The sequence below is a fragment of the Equus przewalskii genome, chromosome 1, assembly GCF_037783145.1.
Source record: "Equus przewalskii isolate Varuska chromosome 1, EquPr2, whole genome shotgun sequence".
In the NCBI taxonomy this organism is placed as follows: domain Eukaryota; kingdom Metazoa; phylum Chordata; class Mammalia; order Perissodactyla; family Equidae; genus Equus; species Equus przewalskii.
The window spans coordinates 78,192,122-78,207,582 of NC_091831.1; the positions used below are offsets into that span (position 1 = coordinate 78,192,122).

The 15,461-nt window shown below is 41.7% G+C and overlaps 1 protein-coding gene across 2 annotated transcripts in view; it reads left to right on the forward strand.

Moving 5' to 3' along the window:
- The window catches only part of PCNX2 (pecanex 2), a 281,662-nt gene that overhangs the window by 32,240 nt on the left and 233,961 nt on the right, over positions 1 to 15,461 (forward strand). For both annotated transcript variants that reach the window (XR_011538712.1, XM_008527506.2), the window contains exons 5-8: positions 824 to 2,122; positions 7,544 to 7,691; positions 7,829 to 7,974; positions 9,529 to 9,622. Coding sequence is in view for 1 of the 2 variants with exons in the window: in XM_008527506.2 (XP_008525728.2) it covers positions 824 to 2,122; positions 7,544 to 7,691; positions 7,829 to 7,974; positions 9,529 to 9,622 (1,687 nt within the window). In the remaining variant the exon portion in view is untranslated. The remainder of the gene's footprint in view (positions 1 to 823; positions 2,123 to 7,543; positions 7,692 to 7,828; positions 7,975 to 9,528; positions 9,623 to 15,461) is intronic.

The following is a 15,461-nucleotide window of genomic DNA, read 5'->3' on the forward strand; positions in this document are numbered from 1 at the left end:
CTCCAATATTTGAGTAAATGAGAAGTTGCTCATTCTGTTTTTCCCATGGCTTTGCAGAACCTGGGACAATGCACCCCTTGTGCCACCAGAGAATACTCTTCATGATAGAAGTGAAGGAAAGGGTGACGGCATTAATTGATTGAATGACCATAAGGCCAGGGGAGAAAGAAAAACCAAAAGATGACCCCAAAGTTTCTAGCGTAAGAGGCGTAGGGAATGGTAGCGTCATTAACAGATAAAGGGAAGCAGGCAGCACAGAGCTCACTTTCAGCCCCCCGCATCGTAAGTAAATATTGTTTGCAGGTGCAATTTAAAATGTTTTAAAAATATATGAATCATCAGAAGTGTGAGATTATTATTGTCCATGGGTCAAGGTGCCCACGAGCCCATTGACTGTCCTCGGGCTAGCGCTTTCCCTGTCCATCCTTATGGGTCCTCATGGCAACCTTAAGAGGTTGGTATAAATATCTCTATTTTACCACTAAGGAGGTTGAGGATTGGAGATTAACGAACCTGCCCAAGGTAGCATAGCTAGTGAATAGCAGAGCCAGGACCTTTCTGGCTGCAACGCCCAAATTGGTAAACCGTACTGGTCTGCCTCCCAATGCCACAAAACAGCAAAAGCTAAAAGTCTGAATTGTTATTTTAAATATAGAGATTTCCAGAACAATTTCCCAGTGGAGGTGATATTTTTGAGATAGGCATCCCATCACATTTGTTGCTAGTGCTAGTTTTGGTTTTGTTATTATTAGATCTTGCTCTGGGACATTATTCATCCATTTTGTATGCTAATAAAGTTGCCTGCTGTTGTTGTTTATTTCAGGTGTCGTTCTGTCAGAAGACCAACCTGTAGCTCCAGTGTCATCTACCTCACCTGGTATCAAAACAGAAAACTTACCTGCTTCTAAAGGGTTTATGCCGGAAACCATGACCACGTCAGCAATGCCATTGAAACCAGTTGTGGCAGAAACTCTTATCAATGATAAAGAGAAAGAAAGGGGAGCCAAGGGGCAGCCCCCTTTCCGCCACAGATCTGAGGGCGGCTTAGTGGATAAAGAAGGCTCGAAGAAGTTGCCACACCTGTCTTTGTCTCAGTATGACTTACTAGAAACAGACGTCTCCTTCCAGCCATGGGGGAGTGAGAATTCCGTCCTGATTCCAGAACCTGCGAATTACGCCCAGGGCTCCATAAGGGAACAGTTGCAAAGCATGTCGCCTCAGGACAGCCTGAGCAGTAGCTGCCCTCAGTGTAACACGGTCATCGCCAAAGCTGAGCACAGACCAGTGGATGCTTCCTGGCAGGTGGACCCGCCCTTGAACCAGGAAGTGGACTACTCAGATAGTGAGGTAGCTGTTACTCTTATTGACACTTCTCAACCTGGAGATCCACTGAGTCTGCATGAACCCATTAAAATTGTCATCACCATGAGCAGTACCCAGAACTCCCTGACAGACTTGGAAAGCTCGCTCCACCTGAAGGTCATTAGCACTGAGAGAACTGGTTTAAAGTCTGATGCTGAGCTGGCTACCCCAGGGGTGGCCAGTCCTGCAAATGTGGAGCAGATGAGAATTCCTGTCATCACCCTCGAGCTGTCTGAGGATGGAGGAGGAGACGTTGTTTGTCCTGAAGACAATGGAAGTGAAAGGACTCCAGAGAGACTGACGGTGGAGGCATCCTCCAATCAGTGCTCTGGCTATGAATCTGGGGACGGGGGAAAGGCCACCAACGACTATGGTCCTTCCCCAGGAGACCAGTGTGAAACGACACCCCCGCTCACACCTAACATGGTCTTTGAGTCTGAAGCGGGAAGGGAAGGCCAGGCTAACCTTGACCCATCATCTTGTAAGACCAGTCATGAAAAGAGACATGCCCGGGTCCTCAGTGTGGACAGTGGGACAGACGTCTTCTTGTGCAAAAGTTCCCCGGAAATTACCAACGAGAAAGAGAAAACAATACCAACTTCCAAATCTGACCTCGAGGCAAAGGAAGGACAAATACCAAATGAATCCAACTTCTTGGAATTTGTCTCCCTGTTAGAATCAATTAATACTTCCAAGGTGGTGGCCTCTGACCAAAGGCGTGGGTCAGCAGAGGGGAACAGAGAAAGGGGGCTGCTCAGAGGTATGATTCGCTTCACTTCTGTCCTGATGATACAAAGGTGGCAGTACAGCTCTTGGTTATTTGCCTTCTGGGATTTGATTTTGCAAATAGTGGGCCAGCCATTAGGCAGTTATTCGCTGCTTGGCATTATCACTGATATTTACTGGATGTGCCAAGACTAAACTACGTGATGAGCATATATCAAAATTGGTTTACTCCACCAGGCAATTTAAGGCATAGTAATGAACCTTTGGCTTCCTTAGAAGGCAAGAATATTTATTTCCAAGGAAATAAGCAATTATATTTACCATGTGGCAAGAACTTAATCTCTCTCTTTATAGAATAGATGCATTCTGGAAAAGCTGATCATAAACCAAATTTCTGTTAAGTGAATCCAGTTTTCTGTTGAACTCCTTTATAAAATCCTTTATGCGGAAATCCCTAATTATCCCAAGTTGTAAATATAATTGTAACAAACACTTACACAGCTCTTAATGTATGTCAGGCTCTGTCCTGAGCACTTTTATTAACAAGGGTGACCGTATATCGCGGTTTCCCCGAGAGGGTCCTCATTTATACTTGTTTTCCCAAAATAATTATTAATAGCCCCACCTTTCACTCTCAACAGTGTTCCCAGTTTGAACAATAAATTATACAGTTACTCTCATGTTAACTCATTTGCTCCTCATATAACCTTGTGTGATGGGTACTGTTGTCATTCCTGTTTTGCAGCTGAGGCTCAGAGATTTTCACTAACTTTCCCAAGTTAGTCTGCTAAGCATAGGAGATACCAGAACAGAGCTTTGATCCCCGGCAGCCTTGCTCCAGAGTCCATGCTCATAAAAAATAAACTATGTTTCCTCTCTCTATAAAAGATTCATTTATTTTCAGGTTAGTTAATATCTCTGGGCCTCAGTGTGCTCACTGGACTAGAGTTCTTAAAAAAGTCTTTTAACTTCAAATGTCCATGTTGCTGTGATTTTCGAGTACATCATTTCTGCCTGTATTTCTGGTGAGATAGTGTCTATATAATAGGATTGCTTGCTAGAAGTTGTGGCTGCAGGTGGCAGCTCATTTTCTTTGCTGTAGGTTGTAGCATTTCTTCGTGCTAGGATTGTCCCTTTGCTGCTGGTCATTCTCCACTCTCTGGGACAGCCAGGGGGCCCCTCTGGTTCTGTGTTGGCAGCTCCTGGCAATTTGCTCCGGTTTCTTTGGTCTTTCCGGTGCTCTGCCAAAGGGATTGCTATGTGTGCTCATTGGTCCACTCTTGCTTAAAAATTCATTAATTTTGAATGTTTAAATTATGTCATTAGTATGTTCTCCATTTTACTATGTTAATATATCTAAGATTTTGCATTTGGAGTTAATAAGAACAGGAAAGAGTCAGTTAAATTTTTTAACAAACGTAGGCAGTACAAGAAAGGGTTGGTTACTTTGAGATAAAAATATTTCTGATATAAGATTTGGGTGTTTATCATCTATTTAATAGAAAGATTCATACATCTAGATCAGCACTGTCCGACAGAACTTTCTGCAGCGATGGAAATATCCCACATCTGCTGTCCAATACAGTAGCCACTGGCCACATGTAGCTATTAAATACTTGAAATGAGGATTGTGTAGTAGGAAGTTGAATTTTTAATTCTGGTGAAATTTAATTCATTTAAATAGCCACATGTCGCTACCATCTATCGTACTGGACAACGTTGATCCAGACGACATGTGTGTGTCCCCAGGAAGCTGTGTACATGGTGGATGGAGCACTGGCTTTGGAATCTGGTAGCCCAGGGCCAAATTTTGGTTTTGTCATACCAGCTGGGTGAGCTTGGGCAATTTACCAAATCCATCTGAGTCACAGTTTCTTCAATAAAGCAGGAATAATAATATGTTACAGATTTACTGTGAGGTTCAATTAGGAAACTATATGAAAAGGCGTGCTACGTGATCAATTTCAGCCTTTTTTTCCTGATTTTCCCCTCAGGCAATATGTAAGGTTTATTTGGTTTGTCTTCTTAAGTTTCTGTTCTTCTTAAATTTTGCAGCCAGCCACATTCGGGCAGAACAATGTTGAAGTGAGAATCTAGGGGACGTGCAAAGAGATACGGATGCTGTGAGATTTTCTATGGAAAGGAGCAGCTTGGTTGTCAGGAACTGGCAGGGGCAGCAAGGAGGGAGGAGCTGGAAGGGATTATATGTCTATTCCAGGAAAGGACAGAGGTTTTTAACTGAGGGATGAAAGAGAAGGACAATAAGTCTTTTCATTCTTGGAAGGCAGTCAGTGGCAAAGGTGGTGAATTAGATGGTTTTTCAGTGGTACCTTATATTTTTGAGGCTGATAATATCTTCTTACTCCTCTATCACTAAATAATAATTTCTTATTTATTGTAATCTAAAAACCCATTTTTGGAGGTATTTATAAAACAACATGGCAGTGTTTAATGATATTGGCAGCCTAGCGAATGTCCCTAATCTTTCTCCTGCTTGATAGTGAAATAATGCTTAAGCTTGCACCAGACTGTAAGAAGAGAGGAGATTTCCCAGTTTCTCTCTATGGCACTCTTGTTTCCAACCCAGCTCATCTCCACAAAGGGCTTTGATTATCTTCAGGCCTTGGGGATATCCTAAAGTTCAGGGCTATGGAAAACCACACACTTATCAAAAGCCTTCAAAACCATGTTTTTGTTTTGTTTTGATACAGCTTTATTTTATTTATGGAAATAAAGGCCACTCAAATGAGAAGAAGCAGAGGGGTTGATTCAGAGCTTACTATAGCAAGGGAGTCACCCACCATCACTGTGTTTTGGCAGAGACTGAAAGGCAGGCAGAGGAGTGGGAAAGCTTTGTAGTGGAAAAAAGGAAGGCTTCAGGAATGACTGGAGGCCATTGGCCTGGGAAGAGAGGTGGGCTGACTAGAGCATCCTCTGTGATTGGTTAGGGGAGCATATTGGGGTACTCTGGTTGCTTGACTTTCTCTGGTTGGAATCAGGGACAAAAATTAAGGAAGCTGTCAGTTATTAATCAAATCTTGACCATTTGGGGCTGATTGTTACAGGGGTTATTGTTCAGTTTCTTAGACCATTTGCTAGAAATAGTGGTCTCACTTCCTGTAAGTCTGACTTCCACATAGTATCTTGGCTTCCTGGGCTGGTTACTGTAGATAATGGGTTGGTTTCCTGGGCTGGTTGCTGTCGACTGTGAGTCAGAGTTCTGTTTTTATAGATATTGTCTGGCCATTGTCCATTTGTGTATTCAGTCTTTTCTAGAATTTCTAAGAAAATAATTATGAATGTATGTAGAGATGCTTATTGAAAAATTATTTGTAGTATAGAAAAATGGAAACAACCTAAATTTACAACAATTGGGGTCTAATTCAATAAGTTATAGTGTATCAACATAATATTATGTAACTACGATTTTTGGATGAGGTAGAATATCTAATGTAATTAGCTATTTATAATACTTTAAGATGAATATAAAAGTTATAAAATAACATCTCTATTATAGCTTAGTTTTTAAAGGGAAAAAGTAAACAAAATAGTCCATATTGTTGGCATATGCAATGTACCCATTTAAGAGAAGGAGAGACTAACAGATGATAGAGACATGAACAAATGATTCCAAATACATGTCGTGTGAAGGGGTAGAGCTGAACAAATTTGCCTTTCTGCAATTTTTTATGTGATATGATCACTGACTAAAGCTACTGGTTAGGATAGCACTTTCTCACAAATGTGTTTCTCAAAAACTGTGAGAACTTCTATCTTGACAAGCTGTCAAATGAAATGCAAACATTTTATACCAAAAAAATTTCAACGGTAGTTTGACAGATGTGCTAGGAATGTTTCTCTTCAGGACTCACATAGAAGCCGGCAATGTTTCTCTAAATACTTGAAGTCTAAGGATGCAAAACTTTGTCGTATACATAAGGATGTGATTTAAACCCCAGGGAAGCTAACGTGATTTTACTTTTTGAGGGTGTGGGGGACTGGAATTGACCGCCCCAAGATATGTCTCTTTGGCATGAGGATTATTTTGGGCTGGTTACTTTTAAAAAACCTGCAGACAGGAAAGAAACTCTGAAAAGTAGAATTTACTTACCCTTTGTTAAGAGACATTTACATTGTAAAGGAAATCTCCATCTGTAAAGGTGTCTCCCTCTCTGTACCAGGAAGAAGGGGGGATGACCTTATCTCTAGAAACTCTCATCAATGTGGAAGGCAAAGACTCAAGTCTGCATAATAACCTGACTCTTGTTTACTGTACTTGTGTGGTAATCTCCCATGATCGACTCCCCCTCCCCCAGCATGCTCCTTTGTCTTTAGCTGAAGATGATATTTAAGGTGGTGGCTTCAGCCATTTTGGCAAGTTACTCAGGTTGCCTGAGCCTCTCCCATGTATACATGGTATAAAGCTTCGTTTAATTTTCTCCTGTTATTCTGTCTCATGTGAATTTAATTAGTTTTCCAGCCAGAAGAACCCAGAGTGGGTAGAGGAAATGTCTTCCTCCCCTATAAGGGCCTGGACACGTCTGGGTGGGCTTTCCGAATGGCATGTCTTGAAAGAGCCTATAGGTTCAAACCACTCAGTAGTGTTCTTCTCTCAGGCAAAAATTTACTCAAAAGATAGCTGTCGGTGGCTTTGGTCTTGGGAATACAGTGGTCATTGTGACCTTAGCAGTGGCTGTTGGGGTGTGTCTTCAGACAAGGAAGGGCTGACCCTTGGGGGCAGATTCCATTTTGCATAATGGTGTAAGCTAAGCCACTTGTTTTGGTCCATTATTTAAAGAGGATTCTAAAAACTCAAAGAAACCAGTCTGTACGACTGATCTTGGACTTCTTATTCACCTTAAAATATTCTCTGGGTAAGGAGCAGGTGCAGTGTCTCAACTGTGTCCTGCACACTGTCAAGCATGGGCTTCAAAGTCAACTCGACTTAACAAGTATCTACTCTCTGAAGGGGACAACGCTACTTTAGTGTGAAAATTTAGGTTTGGAGAATGAATAAGAAGGAAAGATTGCTAAGATTTTCAAATGGTAAATGGGACCTTGCTCTAAAATAGACATGTTTGTTTATGTAATTCTTTTTCCATTATGAGTTATGAACCTTTCAGGCCTAACTAATCTAAATGACTGATTTCAACTGGGTAAGCCAGTGGTCACTGGAGTTATTTCAAAGGAGTCCCCGAATCCATACATGAGGCAGATGGTATTTGTAGATGTCCTGATAAGATGTCTCCAACGTATATGCGTTCCTATTTTTCAAATATATTTAGGTGCTTGCATAATTAGTAAAAGGAAAATTTGTTTAAATGCATTCTGAATTCACAGGAGCTCTTTAAATTTTCTATCTATTCTTTTTTCAGTTTTGGTAACTTATTTCCAAGTGCTTTCACATTAATTTCTTCTTTAATATTATAGTGACACATAAAGCAATGTTTTTCAGATGACTGCTCCCAGGAGAAAAAGGAGGAAATCTTGGAAAGTGAAAAGCCCAATGGAGGCAATTCCAAGCAAGGAAAACCAGACATGCAGAGTCAAGACCACACCAGCGCCAGCCCCGTGCTCAATGAGCCTGCCAAGGTCACAACCCTGTAAGGAGAGCTTCCTTGGTTAGCTTTGCGTTGGTTCAAGGCGTGAGACAGCCTCATTTACTGGCTGCTGCTTTTAATGCTTTGTTAAGGATAAGGACGAGTTCCTAATAGTTTTTGAAACCTTTATTTATGTTAAGTTTCCAGGGCAATAGACAAAGACAAATAATCTACAGGGTAACTTCCCAACAAGATAGTTCTGTCTTGCAAGTCATCAGTGGGCCAGAAACATCTGTGCAAGACGAGATATCTGTGGACGCTATGCATGTCTTCATCGATGAACATGGTAAGTCTTTAGAGTTCTTTACTAATGAGGAAGAAAGGGTAAGGCTGGCAGGTTTCTCAGGATCCCATGTGGTCTCTTAGCCTGAGTACTAGACCTTGGAACAGGAAGACTTAATCCTACAATTGCTCATGTATAATGTTCTTAGAACAGTGTGTGCTCCTTCCTACCTCAGGGCCTTTGCACATACCATGTCCTGGTACCCACAATGTACCATTTATTCTTCAGATCTCAATTCTAAGTCAGGAAAACTTTTCCTAGACTCTCAAGACTTAATCAGGTTCCTCTGCTTTTTGCTCTCTTAACACCCTGTCCTTTTCCTTCTTCAGTAGTATCACAGCTTCTAATTATTTATTGACTTATAATAATTTGATCAATGACATTTTCATTTTCCCCTTCACAACTGTAAATTTCAGGAAGACAATGCCCAGCATCTAGTAAATATTTATTGAATGTATGTTGAAAATCTGATCTTGATAATATTTTTTAGTGCCTTATTATAAAAAGGACTTAAAATAGTAGAAAGAGAGAGAGGGAGAGAGAAAGAATCATTAAGTGGCAAGTTCAAAGTTCTATCGATAAGGGATCTATATCCTAGTCTTTCAAGGATAAGCCTTCGGTTATGGCCCTTGCAGATCAATTAATGCTTGTTTTACTCTCAAAGGAATTCTGGTTTGGTTCATAAATTCTATGGTTATCCTATCTATAGATCAGTAGTTCATGGTTTGAAGTGCTTTCACATCTGCAGAAATACATAGAGCCTTTTACATTATAAAGAACAACGTTAGCACTTACATCAAAGCTTCCAGAAGGGCTGCAGTTGTCATCGTTACTGTTTCTCTTGGTGGGAGGAAAGGTCCAGGCTCCAGTCTACATTCCAGCTGCTCACAACAGCCAAGGTTAATTATGCTCCTGTGTCACCTGAAGAAGGTACTCCTGAAAACTCTTCTGGGGAGAGACCGTTTACTTCTACAGAGTAAACTGATTTTCACACCTCAATACCCTGAACTTCCTCAGCAGGCTAATTTAGTTCTGCAAATTAATTCCATCTCTTGCTTTTCCTCATTACCAGGCTGACACCCCAGTCAGTGTGCTATGCCACTGCTCATTTGCAAATTCAAAGGTGGGGATGGTCTCATGTGGTCCATGAATCAAAACTACGTGCTTAACAAGCCTCTCTTTGTACACAATACAAAAGAACAGCCAGTTACGGCATCTCCACCTCTGACAAATGATGAGAATATACCAAAAAATGAATCGAGGAGAACATATGAAAGTGCATTACGGGATGGCACAAATTAATTGATCAAAAGCAATTAAGGAATAAGTAACTGAGTCTAACTTGTCTTAGCGTGTTATCAGAGAGGTATGTCAAGAAGATTTTCTTAGTTAAGTTACACATTCTGTGGAGAAATACAAAGAGTGGACCTAGATAACCAAGGATTATTACTAAAACAGTACAAAATTAGTTCCCTCTATCTGGAAAAAAGTATAAGCTGAAATGATCATATAGAAATAATTGTGTAATATTTTTGCTGGAATTTTGTGATGTTGTAGGGGAAATTAGATCCTGTTATTTCAAGTCTGGAAATCAGAAAGAAGACCCTTTACAGCATCAGCCATCAAATTATGACGGTTTCTCTCCTGCTCGGTAAGTGGAGCTCTGTTTTCGGGTTGCGAGCTGTGGCGTTGCTGGGGGACATGCAGCTTACTCTGACTGTAAATGAAGTGAGGATCCTGGTGTAGAATGAATGTGTTAATCTACTTGTAGGTGTCAAAGCATGTGGGTTTTATGTGAAAGAAAAAGAAAAGCTGGCCTTGTAGAATCATCAAAAATAAATGGAACCATTTTCATAGTAGCCACTTCCAAAAATGAATGTAACATGTAGGTGTAAATAGAGAGGAAGCTGTTTAAATAATAATGTTGCCTACAGGAAAGACGATGATGCAGCTCAGGAACATGTTATTTCATTTGTTGCAAGGAATGAGCTAGAAATGTAGTTAGTTCTTGTCTGCACAAATGAAGGCTAGCTCTTTTGTAGATAGATAGGCTAAGCATCTTTTCTATTTTCCTTCAGAATGTATTGAATAACTTTCTTAATTATGTTAATGAAGTTGATATTAAATTAGCTTGCATATCGGGAACATACACCGACTAATGGTGGCAGTGGGCAAGCTGTCAATCTTCTTAGTGGCAGACCGAATTTATCATTCATCCCGGACTTCAAGACTTTTTGAGGATAATCTATATGGGCAAGCCTCAGTTGCTTTCTGTAAGTGTGGAAATGAATTTTTCATGTACATTTCTTCAGAATTGTCTGTGTGTCTGAGAGTTTATGGGAGACTTTTGTAGTGTGACTGGAATGCCTTAGACTTCACACCTGGAGAGTGTAAAAGAAGTTACAGGAATCTTAATTACAGATCCTGTGATTCAGTGTTCCTTTCCAAGGTCAAAGTTTGCCTACTAGGTGTGTATGGGAAATTCAAGGGGAGCCTCCTGTGTGCCTAGAATCGAATAACGGCTGTTCTTGTCCTTGCAGTCTGACCCCCAGGTAGAGTTCTGTTGTGTGCCACCTTTTAGGGTATTCTCTCTTTGCAGCCGCTGCCGCTTCTCACCTGCTTAAGAATGCTAATGTCAGCCTTTCTGGTAGATCTGACAGGTACTGCAGGTGATGGCTGTCCTGGGCCACACAGTCCCACTGGGCCCCAACCCTGGGGCAGGCTGCTTATGTCCACTGTCACTCCTGTGGGGAAATAGGCATATTCTTCATCGCTGACTTGCCTTCCACTCTTCCTCTGTCTCCCTCAGGTCACCATGTACCATTTAAAACAGACAGGAAACAAAATTCTCCTTCTGCAGCCAAAAAGCATGCAAAGTCCCTATGCAAATGGAGGCCCAAGACAGGAGGGACGTTTGCCATCCACATCTTAGCTCGAGCCTCCGGGACATTCTGTTAGAATGGTTTCATGAGTTTAGTCATCAAAGATGGCAGCTTTCTCAGACGAAATGTTTAGTTACATGACAACACAGCTTTGAAAGCTATCATATTATTCTGCAATCCTCGGTGGAAAGCTGTAGTGTTTTTAAACTAAATTTACAACAAATATAAACCTCTTATTTTATCCCAAAATAAAATTACAAGGCTTTTTGATTTTTATTTTCTTGGATAAATATACTTCACTTTTCTCCTGGGTAAATACTTTGACTGCATTTGCCAGTAATGCCAGTTAGAATAAGGCCACATATCCAGAGCCTTAAAAAACTGAAAATATACAATGTGCGGATAAGAATTAGAGTGCGACAGGGTTTTTAACAGGCCCACTTTCTTCCACCATGCTTCACTGAGAGCCGCCCATTATCTCACTGTCTCGCCTTAATTTCTCTCTCTTTATTGAATTTCCTCCAGTTCCTGCTTTCTTTCATTTTCCCTACATTCCTTTCCATATTAGAGCTCTCTTCTTTGTAACCTGCCTCCATTTCCAGAGCTGCCCGGGCTTCGGTTTTCCACGATGTGTTTACTTGTAGTGAAAATGCTTTTGGCAAGGTTATGTTATAGCGCGGCTGGGGTGTTGGGAGATTCTGAATGTGTTTAGCTGAGCTTTCCTGTGAGACCGTGTGGCTTCGTGGACAGTCTCAGAATATCAGTCCTTTCCTGGCTGTGCCTTTTCATGTACGTAGAACAGTTAGACCCTTTTCTGTTACACGTGAGAGCCATCCATGTCTAAACCAGCTTCATCAACGTGGGAATTTTGGGGTCATGCAACTGAGATGTCTTGAGTAGACGTCTTCATGGGTGTGGTTTCTCTTTCTCCGTCACTCTCCTGTTCCTCTGTTTTGACACCACTCTCAAACACCTCGCCTTGGTGGTCAAAAAAATGGCTGTAGTAGCCCCAGACCTTATGTCTTCTCTCTTTCAAGTCCAGCAGGGACAATGTGCTTCTTTTCCGTAAATCCCGATATAAGTCTCATTGTGTCTGATTGGTTCTGATTGGTTCTGACTGGCCGTGTACTCTGAGCCCTATCACTAAGGCAAGACCTTGGCTTGAGTCTGTGTTCATACACAGAATTGGAATTGTAGGCTCCCTCTGAGAATGTATGAAAGTGGCTCTTCAGAGGGAAATTTGGAGTAGGGTGGATGGTTGCTGAGCAGCAAAAATCAACAGATGACCCCTGAAGACTCTCTTTATTTGGTAATATGGCAATTGAATTAATTACTGAGCTGCTTTGAAGAGAAGGATGATCAGGTTTTGTAAAAGCAACTTTCCCCTTAAAGAGAGACTTTATGTAATGTCCCTAGTTGTCTTTAACATTTCTTGTACGTGACCATTCTGATAGATAAGGTCTTGGTCCACCAGCCTCACATGCCACATTCTAAGCCTTTGACCTCCTGCTCCTTCTCCAAGGTAACTTGACAGAGCATTGGTCTTAAGAGTTCTAGGAAAGAATGACATATTGCCATGTATATCTTCTCTTTCTTGTGCTTCAAAGATAAAATAAAATAATATATGTTTGCTATTAAATATATAGACTATTATTTGAGAATATACGTATTCTCTACACTGTCTACTCTTTGAAATAAGTTAGTCCTTTAGAGGGGACTTTGTTATGGGGTTTTATGGCAATTCTGGGGCCCATTTGGACATAGGAGATGTGCATTGCTTCCTGTTGGATGCACGGGCACAAAACTCTAGTCACCTCACTTAGCAAAATTATAGCACTGAAGCTGCTCCCTAGGCAGTTCTGGAAAAGCGGTTAAAGGGTTGCCATCTGTTTAATTCATGTGTAGGAAAAATGGCTCAGTGCTACGTAGAGTCAGATGATCTTCTGGATTTAAATTGCTGTCTGCAGGCTTATAGTGGATATTCCAACAGTCTCAAACTCCTCCCCAGACTCAGAGATGTTGAAAGCTCTGCCTCCCATTCATGGGAAGCTAATTTCTTTGGATTTGTAATAAGCCTTGGCTTTCGTGGAAGCTCATGATGTGGTGATGACTTGGGTATCTTTGGATTGGTTGTATGAAAGAAAAATTATTGTAAAATGGGATAAAAGCAAGCAAGCTGGTTCAGTTGAAATATTTTAATCCCGTTATTAACATACCCCTATGTGTGTGTGTATGTGTGTTTGTGTGTATATGGAGGAGAGCGTCATCTCTATCTCTAACAAAGAATGACATCAGAGCAGAATGCCGCTGATTAAGGACAATGCCAGCAATTCAGGATTTTGCAACCTGGAGTGCCAAGTCACTCACACCTTACGCCTGTGTTCTGATGTGCCTCAAGTCGTTCTTTGGGAAGCCACATTATGTCATTTCCTGGCCCAGAAGGAAGCGTTTTCCTGTAATCATTCTTACAGTAGCAGCTACCACTTATTAAATATGTATTAGGTGCTAAGTATTACATTATCCAATTTCCTCTACCTGACAAAACTGGGGTAGCTGATGTTAGCTCCATTTTTCAGAGAAAGAAACTAAGACTGATTAAGAAACGTGTTCAACCTCTGTAACCAGGAAGTGGCCAATGGACACTTAAATCTCCCTCCCTTCTCCTCTCCCCAGAGCAGGGGCCACAAGCTCAGAGTTCCTGGTGCCCAGGCAGATAACATAGATGGGTGAAGCGGGCACAGTGTTGAATGACTGGAGGGGTGGCTGCGACAGTACCCTGAGGGCATTTATCCTGACTACAGAGGGCTGCTGCTACTTACCTTCACTTTCCTTCTGCCAACTCAGGAAGCCTGGGGTGACCAGATTTTCCAGTTTATTCCAGAAAGAGCTAGAAATCCGCATGTATTTGTAAAAACCTATTCTGTGTAATGTTGTCAGTTTTAATTTTTTTGAGATACCCCAGGCCACGGAGGACATGTGTATAGTTGGCTGTGGCCCATGGGCTGCCCATTGTCAAGGCCTTCTCTGAAGCCTGGGCCTTCACTCCGAGCTGTGAGCCCCGCCGTAGAGCTGTAGAGCCGCCCTTCTTGCTAACATGTGCGATATTGACACGCCCTTACGTGGTCCCCACCGCCTGAGCAGGTAGGCAGTGAGCTGCTCCTCCAGACCCCCGGTACAGCCCTATCCCTCCCCTCCCCTCTCCGTGACACCCACACTAGCCAACCTTCAACCCTTCCTCTCACAAGCATCTGCTCTTCTTGGCCTCAGATGCCCTTCTCCACTCCTTTCCACCTTTGGAATGCTCATCTTTCAGAGAAGAAATTACAATCTGCCTCTTTTGTACTTCTCTCCTTATCGATCCCTGCCATGAAAATAACTCCATCCTTCCTTGTTGCTGTCGGAACAGTGCTTATCGCATTGTCCTTGGTACTTCATTTATTTGTACAGGACTCCCGTCTGCTCCAGATTGTACTTGTCTAAAGAGAAGTGACTGTGACTAGCGTGCCTCTATAGCCCTCACTTAGCCTGCTGTACATAGATGTTCAATAAGTATTGAGGTGAATCAAATTGAACATTGGAAATGACAAAGATAGCCCCATCGGAGTTCTGGGCAGTGCGGAGTCCAGCCGGGCACTTAGGGGTAGCAGCTGAGAAGCTGAACAGGAGGCGAGGAGTCAGGCCATGGAGACCATGAAGCCTGGTTGGGAATTCACGCTTTGTTCTCTTTGCAGCAGGAGTCATTGAACCTATTTGCAGAGAGATGCGACCTGATGAAGGTGGAATCATCAAAATGACATCAACAAATAACTTCCTCTCCTTGTGATGAGTGGGGGACAAGAGCCAGAAGCACTGGCAGTTTGCCTGGTTAACATAGTTGAATACAGAATGTGATCTTCTCTTTTTATAAGTTGGAAAATGGAGGGGAAAAAAACCCCTGCAAAATGACTCTCTTTAAGCCACTCTACATAGAAATCAGAGCTTCAGACAAATTAAATTTTCCTGTCCCATGTTTCATTCATTCAGGGGAAGTAATTCTCTCTGTCCATAGGAAAGGTGACTATGATGGAAAATATGTCATCAGGAACCATAGTTGTCTGAAATCTGAGGTTTAGCATCTTGCGGCATGAATACGAGTTTTAGTCTTAGACTGGTCCAGGTTCCAATTCCAGCACTAATCATAACTTTTTTATAACATTGAACAACTTGCTTAACCGTCTTAACCGTCAGTTTTCTAATCCATAAATGGAAATAACACTAGTAGTTAATTCACCAGGGAGCTTTAAAAGTTAAATGTAGTAGTATATACAGTGCTTAGGACAATACCTGCCAGAGACACTGAGTAAATGTTAGCCATTGTTATTATCTTTAAACAAAAGCAGGTGGACAGTGACGGAAGTTCACTATGACTATACAGCAAAAGATCCTGACTTCAGGCCACGTGGATGCCTTTCCTCTAGCACTTTTATCAGTCACTTTGTGAGATTTTAAGGCTAAGTACTTTGTATTTTGCCCATCAACCTGTTGTGTTCCAACATTTTAGCCTCTATGGCAGTTTTAGAGTAGGAACTTTAATATTATATCCTTGGCTTTTAATGCCATTAACTTTTG